This window comes from Bidens hawaiensis, unplaced genomic scaffold, assembly GCF_021521415.1.
Source record: "Bidens hawaiensis isolate Kalapana, Puna unplaced genomic scaffold, B.hawaiensis_p1.1 tig00033199_1, whole genome shotgun sequence".
In the NCBI taxonomy this organism is placed as follows: Eukaryota; Viridiplantae; Streptophyta; class Magnoliopsida; order Asterales; family Asteraceae; genus Bidens; species Bidens hawaiensis.
This window is the reverse complement of record NW_027495688.1, coordinates 22106-40283: the sequence shown is the minus strand read 5'-3', so window position 1 is coordinate 40283 and position 18178 is coordinate 22106. Positions and strand designations below refer to the sequence as shown.

At 33.3% G+C, this 18178-nt stretch overlaps 1 protein-coding gene across 1 annotated transcript; it reads right to left on the bottom strand.

Annotated features, from left to right (window-relative positions):
• Positions 1-16915: 16915 nt before the first annotated feature.
• Positions 16916-17840, bottom strand: LOC143584610 (BURP domain-containing protein BNM2A-like). The gene is made up of 2 exons (XM_077066625.1): positions 17799-17840; positions 16916-17638 (listed from the first exon to the last, which is right to left on the bottom strand). Exons 1-2 carry the CDS (start codon positions 17838-17840, stop codon positions 16916-16918), a joined length of 765 nt encoding a protein of 254 aa, XP_076922740.1.
• Between the last annotated feature and the right edge of the window lie 338 nt (positions 17841-18178).

Sequence of the window (18178 nt, the reverse complement as noted above, 5' to 3'; positions counted from 1 at the left end):
AGCCGTTCAATCCATGCCGTGTGTCATCCTCATGCTAGCTCTGTAATCAGCTCACCTGCGTGCATACTAAAAGTCAGCTACGCTGAGTGAGTTCTAGTTAATCGAATGCCATACAATACATACACATACATACATATCTGTAGATACATATCCATACTTCACTAGTTGCCCTTCTGTTCTACCTACATACTTGCTACCATACATACAATTTATTCCCATATATTTCTTCCCGTATCCGAAGACACATATTACTATCTTAACCTCGTATAAATATCCATAGGAGGATCGTCACGTAATATCTATTAAAAGAACCATTACCATTACCATACTATATATAATTTCCATAGGAGGAACACTCTGTATACTTTCCATAGAAGGAACACTATACTTTCCATAAAAGGAACACTATACTTTCCATAAAAGGAACACTATACTTTCCATAGAAGGAACACTATACTTTCCATAAAAGGAACACTATACTTTCCATAAAAGGAACACCATACTTTCCATAAAAGGAACACTATCTATACGTTATTATTTAATATCCATGTAAGGAGCTAATCACTTCCCTTGACGATACGTGCAATATCCTAAGATCGTTCACGTACCGACAAGCTTTCATTCATAATGTTCATACATCATCCTTACATTACATGCAATATTAATATCTTTATTTATATCCTGACAGTACGTGCAATATTCGAAGATCATTCACGTACCGTCAGACAATCAATCGTATCTATCACATATGTCATACACGGAATACACCTCTTTTCTCGGATATTGGTATGGTTCGGTTCCCTAGTTCCCAAATATTAGTAGGGTTCGATTCCCTCTTCGTTACCATACAACCATACATCATACCTCGAGTTTTAGTAGGGCTCGGTACCCTTTTCGTAACCATACAACCATACATTATCATTTCTTTCTTCTATTATCTCCATCATGTTCATACACATAAACATACCTAACATACTTACCTTATACATAGCGTTACAACCTGACAGTACGTGCAATATCCGAAGATCGTTCACGTACCATCAAGCAATCATTCATACATTTCACATTATCCACATAAGGCATACACTTATCTCTTAGGATAAGTGTATTAACTATCACATTGAGTATGCACACAGCCCCGAAAACATAACAAGGAATGGGGCTAGAAACTCACCTGAACACGGTTACGTTCACCGTTAATCGTAATCCCTTTCTTCAGTTGTGCACGGCTGACTGTATAACAAGTATACGTATCAATTAACTATCACTTCTCATAATATATTTCTATCTTTATATGACCCACAACGAACGGGGGTCTGGGGGCAGCGCCCCTGGCAGCGGGGTCTAGGGGCGGCAGCCCCTAGCAGGGTCCAAGGGGCAGAGCCCCTGGCTGGGGTCGAGCTGCCAGGTTAGCTTGGAAAAATTTTATTTCCATTAACTGTCTTAACACATTTTTCATTAGATTTTTAATTTATTTTCTAAACGAACTTGACTTTAGGCGAAGTTAACCCTCGGGCGAACTTAGCTCTAGGCGAAGTTAACCTTAGGCGAACTTAGCTTTACAGCGAAGTTGACATCAGGCGAACTTGGCCTCAGGCGAAGTTACCAGTTAGGCGAACTTAACTTTACAGCGAAGTTGCCATCAGGCGAACTTAGCTTGCAGGCGAAGTTCATCAGGCGAACTTAGCTTGCAGGCGAAGTTCATCGCGTTGAAGGCGAAGTTGCCCAGATGCAGGCGAAGTTGCCCAGACAGCCGCTGTTCGGTTTCTTTTCAGCATTTTGAGCGATTTTAACACCCTTGCTATGGTTCAATATCACCCACTACGCTTCCCGACCATTTTTGGTCGCTTATACACTAAAAAGCTTGGATCTTTAAACCTCAAAGATCAAGAATCATACCTTTTTGAGCTTGTTTGGATCTCGTTTAACTTGCTAGCACACTAATCGCCCTCTCTCGGACCTGCCCGATTCTTCCCTTGGCTCGGCCGGCAAAGTTGTGGCGTGTGTGTGTGGGTGTGTGTGTGTTTGGATAATGATAGAAATGAAGATATTTTGGGGTGTTAGGGTATTTATATCCCTGAAATCCCATGGACCTAAGGCCCATTCTCATTTAACCCATCTCTATTAATCCAAGTCCATAACCCACATCCATTACCCGACACTAGCCCGACCCATACCAACTCCTATTCTTTTATTTATTTCCTGATAACCCGAGTAAACTTTCCCTCTATTATTAGGTAATATAATTGATATTATTTTGGAAATTTCGGGATGTTACAGAATAGGAGACTGACTGGAGGTAGCCACCGAAGCTTGCGATTTCGGTGCAGGAGTTGGTTGTGGAAAGAAGACATTAGCTGCTGGTGTAGGTTGTGGAATGGGTTGACTTGGAGATGACCTGAACATGGAGACGGTCTGCTGATTCTGCTGCGGTTGAGCTGACTGACTTTTGAATAGTAAGAAGTTGTCTTGTGAGACCAAGGCATTGTTAGCCGTAACGCCATAACCAGCAGTATTGTAGGTGCTTGCATGATTGATAGCACGCTGCATATCGTCCATACACAAGCCTTGATGATCGCCATCACCTCAGAGACAGTCAGTCTGGTCAGATCTTTGGTCTTCTTAAGAACAGCCACATTCAAATCCCAATTCTGTGGCAAAGAATTAACTAGCTTGTTGTTGATCTCGGCAGATGTGAGGTTTATATTTGCATACCTGATCTCCGCTATCAACGAGATGAACCGATGAAACTGTTTTTCAAGAGACTCTCCCAGAACATAGTTGAACATGTTGAACTGTTGTCTTAGGAGATCTTGCCTACTTCTCCTCATGTCCTCATTACCTTCAAACACTTCAATCAGAGCCTCTCAAAGTGCTTTAACAGAGTTCAGGTGAAAGTGCCATGGTCAAGGTAGCTAGAGCCTTCTCATCTTGCTCAACAATGTCAAAATCTGCATCTGTATACGACTCAACTGGCTTAGTCTCCACCTCTTGAGAACCTTCTCTTTGATAGGTAATAATCTGAGGACCTCTAACTATGCTTCTCCACAGTTTCGCATCCCTTGCTTTCACGTACTTCTCAAATCTGAATTTCCACTTAGCAAACCCTTCTGATTTCAATAGTCGTGGAACACGAATGGTGGTCCCCATGATAGAGTCAAGTTCTTCATTAAGAGTGGCATTGGAAGACATACTGACAGTTGATTGTTCCATAATATCCTTGACCGAGAACTGGATAAAATGACCGAAAATAGCAAAAATCTGCCGAGAATTCAAAGAGTTACCGAGAACTGTCAACAACACACACCGAGTTGCCCGAGATCGATGAATTCAACCCGTGAACTAGTAAATCCTCCTGAAAACCTTGAATGTTGACATTGAACCTTGAGATCTTCCCGAGAACTTCAAAATCAACCCGAGAACTAAGAATAGCACAAGATATGGCAAATCTTGAATATTTAACTAAATCCCGAGAATGATGGGATTTAAATTAAATATGAGATATACCAGAATCTATTCCGAACTAAGCTTTCACCAACCGAAAAACATGAAGAACAATCTTCTTCGAGATCCAAAAACCTTCAACACAATATACCTTCTTAGATCAACGATAGAATCCTTGATATCACCAATAACCGAGCCTAGAATAGGTCTATAGGCTCTGATACCAATTGTAAGTCCCGTGACGGATCTTTCAATGTGATATCAAGAAACTCAATGATTAGGCGGAAACTAATCACCAAGCCGATTCTATGCAATACACAAGAACACAAGCAAAACAATGAAAATGCTTCAAAACACATGTATATTATACATCGGGTGCTTAAGCCCTTAACAACTTACACCGTTGAATGATAATGAATGAACAACCTAATATCGTTAACATAAGTTCTATATATATCCTACCAACTGGGCCTAAACCCAACTAAAGCCCACCGAGATCAACAGATCTCAGTTTACATACAAAAGCCCAACTTAGCCACAACCAAACCCAAAACTACAAGCATAAACCACAAAATACGGCCCAACACTATTTGTTAACAACAATATTAGTAAACGAAGAAAATTAATAAGATATAATTATTTGAGATTTGATGAGTTATAATTGGTTTGATCATTATTATTGCGGTTGATAATCGGTTTGAAAGATTTGAAGTCGTTTAGGGTTTAAATTCATTATTATAATCGTTATTTATTATTTAATATTATTATTACTATCATTATTATTATTATTATTATTATTATGTTAGATTTAGGGATGAAATATATTTAACGATAAGAAACTAAATGCACCTTTAGTATAATTATTTTGTATTTATGCTATATTAATTATTGATCAATAAATAACTATTATATATAATAATATTGTTAAATATTATAACTATATATATATATATATGCATTAACGGGAAAGTTAAACGCGAACTTACTTCGGATGTTAACAGGTTATTAGTTCGGTTCATTTTAATATACGATGAATATATATATATATATATTGGTATTTCACTTATATATCTATATATATATATATCAATATATATAATTGTATATGATATGTTGTTGTTGGGAAAAAGTTTAAAGGCCCGGAAAATAATAGTTTGGGGTTCGGTTTTAACAAATAAAGTTTATTGGATATTATATTATTATTAAAAGGTTTAAAATAAAAGAAATAACAAAATATTAGACAAAAGCGGGCCTGGGGGTTCGAAACTGCATCCCTAGGCCGGTTCGAAGTTAACGTAATATGCACCTACCATCATGGCAGATGTCTATCTCAGTTAGAACACCAAACTGAATTATATAAGTATATTGCTTCAGCCATTAATATTAACACTATAAACCCCAGATTATGAATTGGTTTAATTGATTTATGTTTGTCACAATAGATTTGGGGTTAACGCTACTTGGCTAAAAATGATTTGAAAGCACATTTCAATTACCCGAAACGGTCGCGAATAGATGGAGAAAGAAGAACACGCAGGTCCGACGCTAACTTGATATCGAACCTAGTATGGACGGCTTTGTAAACTGTAATTAGGTTAGGGGTTATTGTCGTTGAGGTGCAAAGATGGTGTGGGCAATTTAATTGCACAATGGTCGTATTTAAATAATGTAACCAGGTTAGTTCAGCCGCGGAAATACATTGATTGAATTAGCTGTATATTTGATTCATTTTCTAAGTTTAGAGTGTCGGTAGGATCGCTATTTAGTTAATTATTGATTTGGTTAGATCAAATATTAATTGTATACGAGAATTAAGGATCAATAATGGTTGAATTACGGTCTTTGTCGGCGACGAGAGAGGGAAGGAAGAAAGATAATTATTTTTGAATAATATTTGCAAATTGGTCCCTTGTCTTTAAAGTTGGATGCACAAGTGGGTAATCTTTAATTAGGGGGGTTGATTTTGCATATTCTTAATAGTTGTTATCAAATAAATAATTAAATAAATAAACAAATAAAATTAAGAAATTGCGGGATTTTTATTGATGAAATACCCGGCTACAAAATGGGTCGGGTACTATTACAAATACGAGTAAATAAAAACTGAAATGTTACATCTCACCCATATATAGATAGACAGATAGATAGATAGATAGATAGATAGATAGATAGGGGAAGGATTAAGAGGAAACTCATCCTTAGAGAAAAACTTAAAACCCCTAAAGAATGATTTTTAATTAAAAACAAAAAATATTTTCAATTTTTTTCATCCTTATATTTTGTTATTCTTCACCAGAAAAATAAACAAGAATTAAAAGTCGATATAGTGCGCATATGCAATACTGTTGTATTACACTATATGTGCAATAGTGTTGTATTATATGCAAAAGTATAAAAAAAATAAATAAAAGTCGATGTAGTGCATTAGTGTTGTATTACATATGTGCACTAATATGTATTCGATATGCGTAATAGTCTTATATTGCCTATATGTATGCAATAGTGTGTATCAAATATGTGCTATAATTTTGTATTATATGCAATACCACAATATTGCATATATATGCAACACACATTATTACACATATGCACTACACTGACGAGATTTTTTTTTTTTGAACAATATCAACATATATGAAGAATGAAAGAAAAAAACTAAAAACTATTTTTTTTTTATAAATGTTAAATAATTATTTTGGAGTTTTTAATTTTTTTAAGAGAAGTTTTCACTTGATCTCACCCATATATATATATATAGGGTTAGGTTAGAATAAAAACCCACTTGAGTTGTGAAAACTCTAGAAACTCATATTCAGCCACATGTTTTTAATTAAAGATTAAATTTTATGGTCCACAATTAAAGTTAATAAAAAAATGTAAAAGTTTATTTACATTTTTTCTCTCCTAAAAACATATATAAAAATTACTAAAAAAATGTAAAAAATAGCAAAACATTTTTTGTTATATTTTCGATGTTTTGTATTAAATGTAACAACATATATTACATGTAACAAAAAAAACAATGTTACATAGGGTTTTCACGGGTTTTCTCAACTCAAGAGGGTTTTCAAACTATACTTCTCCTATATATATATATATATATATATATATATATATATATAGGGGAGGGATATTTTGATAACCATGTTGAGTTTTAAGAACTTAAGAACTCAATTCTAAGCCACACATTTAATTAAATGGATTGGAATATATGGTTGAGATTAAATCTGGCAAAAAAGTCAAAGTTGTTACACTAACTTTTACAGTTCAAGAGGACTATCCAAACCCTTAAGGATGTGCTTCACGCGTGTGTGTTATACTTTGGTGGTAAATGATAGAATTTTCATACAATTAGAGCTACCATGCAAGTATTGTATGCCGACATATGATTGATGTATGGAAGGCGTTGTAGAACTTCAATTTGCTGGGTTGAAATTTGTCAGAAGGAACTAGGAAGCTTAGAGGTTGTTTAAGCTACACTGTCAAAGTTTGATCAGTTTAAAGCAAGTATGAAAGCAGCTCAAGATCAACAAAAGTTTTACGCTAATAAGCGACGATGACCAACTGAGCTTAATGTTAGTGACAATGTGATGCTCGATGTTTTGCCATGGAAAGGAGTAATACGATTAAGGAAGAGAGGTAAATTAAGTCCGAGGTATATTGAATTATTCAAGATAGTGGCACACGTAGGTGAGGTTGCTTACAATCTAGAGTTACCTAAATAGTTAGATCGAATCTAGTCCACCTTTCACGTATCTCATTTGAAGAAGTGTTTGTAACACCCCGGCTTTAAGCGGAATACGCCCGGGTGCAACGTACAGATCACTCATAAGCTCGTAACACTATTAATAGTGTAAATATATTTATTTTATTCCATAATTTCGCAAGTACAAAAATAGTTTGATAATGAGACAAACAACATTACATCTAAATGAAACAAATATTATTCATTGAAATAATCCTAAGGTATAACTAGTTTTCTTGTCCTGGCATTTCATTATATCAACCTGCAGCACATTTAAAATAATATATTTTGTTAACAACACATGTTGGTGAGTTTTCATAAGTTTTTGCATATATAAATATATAAACATTGCGCGATTCAGCGATCGTCATGCAATATATATTCAAACATAATGTAAATGAAATCAAATAGTGTCGTTCTCCCGTTCATTTAGCCGAAGCCGTAGAAGATGGGGAAATGAGAACCACCTTACGTAAACAACCGAAGTCGTAACGTTAGACGACGCAGGTACATCCTGTCAGACCCTCCCACTGGGCGTATTCGTTTGCGTTTGCGTAACTTCCATAATAAAAACAGTAAACACGTTGCACATAATTCACGTATAATCATACACCATATGCAAGAATAATATAAACATGTACAATAAATGTAAATCAGTTTGTAAACAAGCGCATAACTAACAAAATAAAAACTTGTGACATGCTACACCCTAAAAATATTAAAAACGTTAAAAATGAGTTATGATAAACTCACCTAAAAGTTGTGCGTAAATAAGCGAAAAACGAATGAGGTATTGAGCGAGTGAATCGGGTGAGGTCGGTTTGACGAGTAATCCTAGATGAGAAAATAATTCCACGTTTAAAAGAAGAGCCTAAACAAAAGTACGTAAAATGAATGGTGCTTTGGTTAATGGTTCAAGTGTTTGAAGAAAATATGATGCTTTTAGAAAAAAAAAATACATTTCACTATAGCAAATAGTCTAAAAGGTTTTCGGTGTTAATATTATTGTTCACGATTTTAGAAAAAACGATTTGGTTAAAATAGTTATTAGTCATGTTTAATAGGTTCGGTTCGTTTAGAAATAAGCGGACCGAAAAGTTAGATGAAATAAAAAAATTAAGCGAGTGGTTTGGTTTGGTCAGACACAAACACGGGGTTGAGTCAGGTATGTGTTCAACACGTTTTTTGAATGATATATTTATTTAAAAAAAAGTGAGAAAGACAAATTATTATTATATTAGAAAAACAAAGTCTTGAACGTAAACAGAATAAACGAACCGAAGTGGAAGACGATGAGCAAATTCCCTTGGTCAATGAATGTGATAGGGATAATGTTTATCTTATGAGATCATAAAATAAATATTTGAATTACCCGAGGATTGAAATAACAAGATTAGAATTTGATCTCTGTTTGACTTTGGAAAGCTAAAGTTTCAAGAGTTTTGAATTTCTAAAACATAGCTAGCGCGCGAATTGAGTGTGAAAGTGAATAAAGGTCACACCAAAGCAAGAATATAGATGCCATTTTATAGTTGAAATCGTTCAAACTTGAGTCAAATTGTTAAATGGTCAAGGCAAGTCTTAAGCCAGCAATAACGATAGGTTGGAAGTTATTTGACCAAAACTATAAATGTGTGTAAAAGAGGAAGGTTGTGGTCAAAACGTTTAAAACTTAAATGCTCATAAAGTTATCATCATTTTTAGTATTTGCTTTGGTGCATATTTGTTCAATTATTTGAAGATAGTAAAAAATATTAATGTTTTAAAACATCATGAATATCAAATACGAAAACCCCATGATACTTGTTAATAGAAAAAAAAGTGTGTTAATATTCCTTTAATGTATGATCAAGTTTATGAAATATTAATACATAAAAAAAATATGGCACGTTACTTTAAAAATTCAAAACCGGTTGGCTTTTTGGGTTTGAAAATTAACGAATGTTACAGGATGCACAATTTTTAGAAATTCCGTCCCGAAATTAAATTAAAATAGAATTTAAAAAGAAGAAACAACTAATACATGGAGTTATTTAAAGTTTAAACAAAGTTTGTATATATATATATATATATATATATATATATGAAATATAAAATTGATAATTGAATAAATTAATAACATTGATCTTTGGATGACCTGAAAAACGGCACAATTGGGATGTATGACAAGGGTACTTATTTATATGATATACCAGCGGCGTATCCACCATGCCCTTATCATATTTGTCCCGTTTCCCAAAATCATTCCACGTTCCGAGTTATTCAACACAACCGTACTTATTATGTTTTCCATGCGAGAACTTGGATAATTACGTGCCGACTCATAATTACCTTTTTCGTCGGATGGCCCACATAATCCGTCCAATTGTTTGGTTTTAAGATAGCAATAAGTACAATAAATTTTTTACGTGAAAACTTGGAAATCAAGAACAATGAACTATAGAAATCAAAATTTTAATAAAATATATAAACAAATCCTTGAGGACAAGGATAAGTGAAAACATTAGATCCAAATAAATGAAATCGTTGAAGTTTAAACAAATTAAACGACCTTATTGAAGTGTTAATGAAATAAGCTAGATTCTAGAGTAACCTAGAATAATAATAATAATAAATGAAAAAGTTAAAGTCGTGAACAACAACATAATTAAACAAAACAATATTGGAGTCAAAAATAACAGAGTAAATAAATGTGGCATTGAGGCAACAAAATATGAACATGTAAGTTGGTAAAGCATTGAGTTCGAGAATAAGATAAAAAAAGAAACTTTAATAGCACAATATGGTATGTCCTTGGAGCCAATAATGACTCATTAAACAATTCAAAATTTCTAATAAAATATCAATGTGAATAAATGCTACATTGAGACTAAGAAATACAAAGTAAATAATCAAACTGAAACATTTGTCTCAAATTAATTTAAGTCAAGAATAAATAATTTAAACTTCAAGATCAACATAAAACATTGATCAAATTTATCAAATGTTGAAATCAAGAATAACAAAATAACTTAATAAAACATTGAGAGGAAATAGAACAAAATAATTAAAACGATTTATTTAAAAAAATAAAAATATATATATAATAAACTCAGCATGTACATGGTCCCAATTTCCACTAAACGATTATGCTTATCGCTTATAGATCGTGAAATTGAGATAACTATATAAATCGATTCAATAATGCAATTATGAATAACATATGAAAGTAGCTCACAAATCAACGAATAACCAAACTTAGTATAAACTTCGTAAACAACCTTCGAAAGAAATTGATACATAAAATTATTTCAATTATGTCCAAACAGAATAATATATATATATATATATATATATATATGAAGGAGAAAGAAAGAAAAAAAACAAAACGAAGCTTCCGATGTCTGCCTTCTTGAAGGTGGGTTTGTGGTATGAAAGCTATTATGGGGGCGGTGCCATAATTTCTTAATCGAAACTCATTGGTGTTGATAAATGTGGGGGGAAATGATCTAAGACACGTTCAAGTTTGTGAAAATCGATTATAAAAACGTGATGCTTTTATAACTGAAGGAAAATTATAATAATAATTTGCATGATAAAAAACAATATCCGTAGCTAGCGCTAAAGCTTAGAAACTTTATGAAATTTTTAATATGAAAAGTTTTTAGTTAGCCGGAGCCCTAGAAAATAGAGAGTCCTCAAATAAAATGACTCGATAATAAAACTCTTACGATGATAATATAATAGCCTCACGGGCTTAGGACTGGTTTAAAGTAAAAGACTTTAATATTTTATTCAACTTTGGAAAAAATATTAAACAAAGTTAAATATATTTCATATAATTAAATATTTTATGAATGTATGAATATATATATATATATATATATATATATATATATATATATATTAATCGACTATTTAAGTAAAAGGTAATCATAAAAAAATGAATGTGGAAAAGTATGCATGGATTTTTTTTTAAATAAAAACATATTTGATGAGTATGAAGTGACTAAATATTGTTGTCAGAAAACGAATAAACTTTAAGGAATACGGGGTAAGGTATTGCATGGCGGAAACAAGTTAGGCTTTTCAGAGTATTGCGGGTGTTCTCAGGTTACTACAATGGTAGCAGGCTTGAAGCACGAACAAATGGTAAAGCATAGGGTGAATGGTTGAGCAACAGGTCATGGGAATAAATGGGTGGTATTGAGCATGCATAGATTCTTAGAAAGGGGTGATGAGGTGGCCGAAATTATCACAGTTTTGGAGCAGTTCGACATCACGGTAGCGGAGCGGTGGAAATACACAAAGGAGGTTCCCGTGTGAGTATTTTTGTTAGGTTAGGTTTAAGTATCCAAGAGTTGGATTTGGTTTGATTCGGTCATAGCTTTGGGGTTTGAACATATTATTGTTGTTAGTGATGAACCTTGGGTTATCGCGATCGGAATCACGACGGTCAATTGCTTGATGATCTCGGTTGAGTTTTGAGAGCGACATCGAGGAAAACGAGAAGACATGAAGCGTGAACAATTTTTGTGACATGGGACATAAATATGAAATCCGTATAATTAACAATCAAAAGAAACATTACATGAAAACTTCCTAGAATTGGAATCAATCATAAAAATAAATAAAGAAATAAAATCACATGAAACAAAATTTTGAAATTGAAATTGAAATATCCATAAACCATCATGAATTTAATACAAACTTAATATAAATAGTGAAATCGAATTGAAAATCGAGTGTTCATGTACCACCATAACTTTTCAAATTTTCAATTAAAACCATAATAATAAAAGAATTATATACAAATAAAGAAAACGAATTGAAAATCGATTATTCATGCATCGTCATGACTTTTCAAATTTTCAAGTCTAAATCATAAATGAATATGAAAGCAAACGAATTGAAACTCAATGATTCATGTATCACCATGACTTTTCGAATTTTCAATTTTAAATCGTAATAGTAAATGAACATATAAATAAAGAAAACAAATTGAAACTCGACTATTTATGTAATAGGACGACTTTTCAAAATTTCAATTTTAAACCATAATAGTAAATTAATAAATAAATACAGAAAACAAATTGAAAGTCAACAATTCACATATCCAAATGACTTTTCAAAACCACAATATAAACAATTGAGTATTTGGAATCACATGTTGTATGAACTATCATAACTTGTACGTTCCAACAAAAACCATAAATGCGTAATCAAATTGAACCGAAAGTTGAGTATTCGTGTATCACAACGACTTGACAGACTTCAGTTAAACACACAAATCAAAATGCGGAATCAAATCGAACCAAAAGCTGGGTATTCGTGTATCACCACAACTTGACAGACTTTTAGTTAAAACACACAAATCAAAATGCGGAATCAAATCGAACCAAAAGCTGAGTATTCATTTATCACCACGACTCGTTAGACTTTTAATTAAAACACATTGTAAAGCATTGGAGTCACACGCCGCATGACACCATGACTTGTGTGACATCCATAGGAGTGTAATCATATTCTTTTCACAAAGAGAACATGGTCACATTTGAAAGCAAAAGTTGTGATTCGTATGGCATTTGGTGTGGTACGTTTTGGCCTAACATGTTTCATGCCCTTCCTGAACTCTCTAGGTAAGCAACCAGGACCCGCGGTTGATTGGGATTTGTGTGCATTGCTTATCCTTAGGTTTCAATAGCCTTGGTGTAAAGAGTTCGGAAAACAAGCACGTCCCCCTTCCAGTTACTACATACCTGCCACATAGAACCGTCTTTATGAAGAAAAAATATCGGAAAACCGAAAATAAAATCGATTGAAAATGTTTGAAAATATTCATTTTAGGCATAAGCCTTGGAGTTTTGTTTGTAAATATGTGTACAATAGGTGTTCTTCAGGTTATTTATTCGGGTTTCGGGTTGTTTGGGTCGGGTTGTTCGGGTTTGAGCTCAAAACAAATTGACCCAAGAACTGACCCAAATAAGTTTGGTTTGTTCGGGTTTCGGGTTATACGGTTCGGGTAAATTCGGGTTGGGTTTCGAGTTTAACAAATTAAAAAAAAATCCACCTTTAACAATATCATAAATTAAAAAACCATATCCCAAGCCGTTATAAAACCATAATATACAGCCATATTCAACAATAGCATATATTATTTAGCAAAACATGAAATTTATTATACAAGAATGCATTAGACGGGATGAAGGAGTGTTATAGCATGTGGATTAATACTTGTGTAGATTGAAGAAACATGCTCAATAAATATTGGTTAATATAATATATTGTTTAAGTTTTTGAATTGAAGATACATTCTCCGCATGCTTTGTGGTCATTAATATATTGGGATGTGATAGATCTAATATTAATTGGAATCTTGAGAACAACCGAACAAGAATACATAAGGTCACTGTGCTACTTCACCACTAAACTACCCTATAAAATTAGGGATACGTGCATCGATTTATTATACTTCGGGTTATTCGGGTCAACCCGAATCTGGGTGTTTCAACCCAAATACTGACCCAAATATTTTATTGCAGGTTCGGGTTAGGAGTTTAATCGGATTCGGGTGAATTCGGGTTGGGTTATTTGGGTCTCGGTTCGCTTCGGTTCGGGTTTGTTATTCGGGTACAGTTAAAAAACACACCCCTAGTGTACATGTGACGTTATAAAATGTTATAAATATACTTAAAGAATATGAACAATCTTAAAATATGCGGGCACATAGCATATAGGGTATACATGCAATTGAGGCCCTAAAATAAATTATAACTAAACTAGGTCGTTACGTCTAACCACCTATCTTATAGTCAAGGCTCTGATACCAATCTATAACACCCCGGCTTTAAGCGGAATACGCCTAGGTGCAACGTACAGATCACTCATAAGCTCGTAACACTATTAATAGTGGCAATGTATTTATTTTATTCCATAATTTCGCAAGTACGCAAATACTTTGATAATGAGACAAACAACATTACATTTAAATAAAACAAATATTATTCATTGAAATAATCCTAAGGTATAACTAGTTTTCTTGTCCTGGCACTTCATCATATCAACCTGCAGCACGTTTAAAATAAAATATTTTATCAAGAACACATGTTGGTGAGTTTTAATAAGTATTTGCAGATATAAATATATATAAAATGCGCGATTCAACGATCATCATGCAATAAATATTCAAACATAATGTAAATGAAATCAAAGAGTGTCGTCCTCACCGTTCATTTAGCCGAAGCCGTAGAAGATAGGGAAATGAGAACCACATTATGTAAACAACCGAAGTCATAACGTTAGACGGCGCAGGTACGTCCCGTCGGACCCTCCCACTATGCGTATTCGTTTGCGTAACTTCCATCATAAATACAGTAAACACGTTGCACATAATTCACATATGATCATACACAATATGCAAGAATAATATAAACATGGACGATAAATGTGAATCTGTTTGTAAACAAGCGCATACTAACGAAATAAAAACTTGTGACATGCTACACCCCAAAAATATTAAAAACGTTAAAAAGGGGTTATGAAAAACTCACCTAAAAGTTGTGCGTAAATAAACGAAAAGCAAATGCGGTATTGAGCGAGCGAACCGAGTGAGGTCGGTTTGACGAGTGATCCTAGATGAGAAAATAATTCCAGGTTTAAAAGAAGAGTCTAAACAAAAGTCTATAAAAAGGTTTGTGCTTCGGTTTATGGTTTGAGTGTTTGAAGAAAATATGATGTTTTAGAAAAAAAATATACATTTCACTATAGCAAATAGTCTAAAAGGTTTTCGGTGTTATTATTATTGTTCACGATTTTAGGAAAAAATGATTTGGTCAAAATAGTTATTAGTCATGTTTAATAGGTTCGGTTCTCGTTTAGAAATAAGTGGACCAAAAAGTTAGATGAAATAAAAAAAGTTAAGCGAGTGGTTTGGTTCGGTCGGACATAAACCCGGGGTTGAGTCGGGTATGTGATCAACACTTTTTTTGAATGATATATTTATATAAAAAAAGTGAGAAAGACAAATTATTATTATTGTTATTATATTTAAAAAACAACGTCTTGAACGTAAACATAATAAACGAATCGAAGTGGAAGACGATGAGCAATTACCCTTGGTCAATGAATGTGATAGGGGTAATGTTTATCTTGTGAGATCATATAAAATAAATATTTGAATTGCACAAGGATTGAAATAACAAGATTAGAATTTGATATCAGTTTGACTTTAGAAAGCTAAAGTTTCAAGAGTCTTGAATTTCCAAAACATAGCTAGCGCGCGAACTGAGTGTGAAAGTGAATAAAGGTCACACCAAAGCAAGAATATAGATGCCATTTTATAGTTGAAATCGTTCAAACTTGAGTTAAATTGTTAAATGGTCAAGGCGAGTCTTAAGCTTGCAATAATGATAGGTTGGAGGTTATTTGACCAAAATTATAAATGTGGGTAAAAGAGGAAGGTTGTGGTCAAAACGTTTAAAACTTAAATGCTCATTAAAGTTATCATCATTTTTAGTATTTACTTTGATGCATATTTATTCACTTATTCGAAGATAGTAAAAAATATTAATGTTTTAAAACATCATGAATATCAAATACGAAAACCCGATAATACTTGTTAATAGAAAAAAAAAGTGTGTTAATATTCCTTTAAGGTATGATCAATTTTATGAAATATTAATACATAAAAAAAATATGACATGTTACTTTGAAAATTCAAAACCATTTATGTTTTCGGCTTGAAAATTAACAAATGTTACATGTCTGGCTGATGACATAATACATATGTCATTGCCACAGACTAAAGACTAAAGGTTGAGGAACAACCAAATTACATTGAATAGTCATTTGTGATACTTGAAAGAACGAAATGAAAAATAGTTGCAGCACAAGGCCATTAAAATTTTAACAGTACGTGTTTATTTAATATAAAGATAAAAACATATTTTCCAAAATATTAAAATCATAAGACGATGCTGTATCTAAGTAATTTTTTATTTAAAAAATATGTTTTATTTTATTTATAATCTACAATGTTTATTCTTAATAGACTTTACATAATTTTAAATTCAGATTTTATTTTAAGATTTTTTGTTTTGAGTCCAAAAGTTAGAATCTCTAATGTAAAAAAAAGAAAAAGAAAAAGAAAATCTCTGGCGTAGTACTATTATATTTTCTCTCTTCGTATCAATTAAATAATATTTTTTACGTCTTTATCATTAAATTTTCTTTTTTCTTTATTTATGACCACTTTAAAAAAATATTAAAAAGCTTATAGACCGGAAGATTGAACTTTTCAAGCATACAAAAAATCATTACATTTTATTTCTTATCCACACCCAAAACCCAAAACCACTCCTTAGACCAGGTGTGGTGGGAGGAGAGGGAAGCACCCTCTCCTTTAATTCTATTGGTCCACCATTTGCATGGACCTACCATTAAAATTTTTGGGTGTTTTGTATAAAGCGTTGGGAGAGGAATTGAAGCCTAAAGCACCTCATAGCTCCCCAAGGGTATTGTTCCACCGTTCCTGACGCTTTGGGGGCTTTTTCATCCTCCATGACGCCCCACTACACCCGGTCTTACAATATAAAACCGTAATCACAAAATTAATGGATAAAATGTGAATGCTCTAATAATAATAATAAATTCAATATACTCATGATATGCAATTAATAATACTTGAATGGCATTAAAATCAAGCACAATTATTCATTCATTTATTACTTCCGACACAATCCACGCATATTATGCGACCCACACAAGGTTATCGATTGGAAGAAAATGGCACACCGGAGAGCTACCGGGATGGCCTCCGAGCACCCTGAATGCCACATGGTCAGCATCCCACAAAGACGTGTTCATGTGGCAAACAGCAACAGAATCTATTATCTCCTTATTCTCCCCACCTAACATAAGCTTAATTGCCCTATTCATGTGACCCTTGTGCCCATGACAATAGTAAACTAAATATGGGTAAGCCATGGTATGACAAGCCATCACTTTAGAGGCATTCATCTCTAATGGCTTCTCAACAAAAGTATAGTTTTGGTAAAGGGCGTGATTGGAACTCAGAATGTTGGTGGTCAACACCTTTGGTTTGTCAGAACCAAAAAACTCATGGGTCTTGTCCAGCATAGACTCCAATGACGTCACACAAAACTGGAACTCTTCACCTTTAGGTTTGAGCTCGCATTGCTTAAGTGTTGTCTCCATGGCTTGGGCTTGTGGACAAGTGTTTGAGAATTGGAAGTATTTGAGAAGGTATGGGAGTTTTGATGACGAGAAAGGGATCGAATCGGCGACTTCTCTAGAGAGGAGATGTGTTGGGGTAGAATCGGCATTTGAAGCAAAATATAACGGCATGTTTTTGCCTTTGTATAGATCACATACTTTGAAGAAGACTTGCAGAGATATGTCTATATCTTCTTTGGGTTTGTGGATTTCCAAAGCGTTACATCCAAGAGAGAACTGCCATTATCAGAAAACAGATTCAGATATATTTTGTATTCCATTATGTATCATATAATTTAAAGCTAATATATTCAGTAATTAATATGAGAGATTAACAGGGAAGAACACCTGAAAGCTATTGAAAATTGAAAAGAACTGAAGATCTATGGATGAATACCTGAAGCAACAAGGCAGACAAGATGAAAGAAGCAATCGCCATCTGAATGAAACTTGATGCATTTTCTTGTGCACTATCTTGTATATATATACTGTAGTAGGAGTTGCTTACCAAATAAAAATATATTATATAAGCTCTATTAAAAGTGATATATTTTGGGATTGGTGTCAAAAATTGTTTTACTTTTTGTTTCTTCTTTTATTTTTTTCCTTTTTTACTCGTTTTTTCTTGTTTTAATTATTTTATTTTTCTTTTTTTTTTGTCTTTTTTATTTTTATTTCTTCTTGTTCTTACTAAATATTTTCTTTGAATGCCGGTGTCATAACTAGGGATGAGCTTGGTACCGTACCGGTATCGAAAATCTCGATCTCGAAAATCGT

Excerpts from the sequence above, each read along its gene's own strand:
- LOC143584610 (XM_077066625.1), bottom strand. The coding sequence starts at position 17,840 with ATGGCGATTGCTTCTTTCATCTTGTCTGCCTTGTTGCTTCAG. Across the intron at positions 17,639-17,798 it reads TGTCTGCCTTGTTGCTTCAG|TTCTCTCTTGGATGTAACGC; the intron begins GTATTCATCCAT and ends TGATAATGGCAG.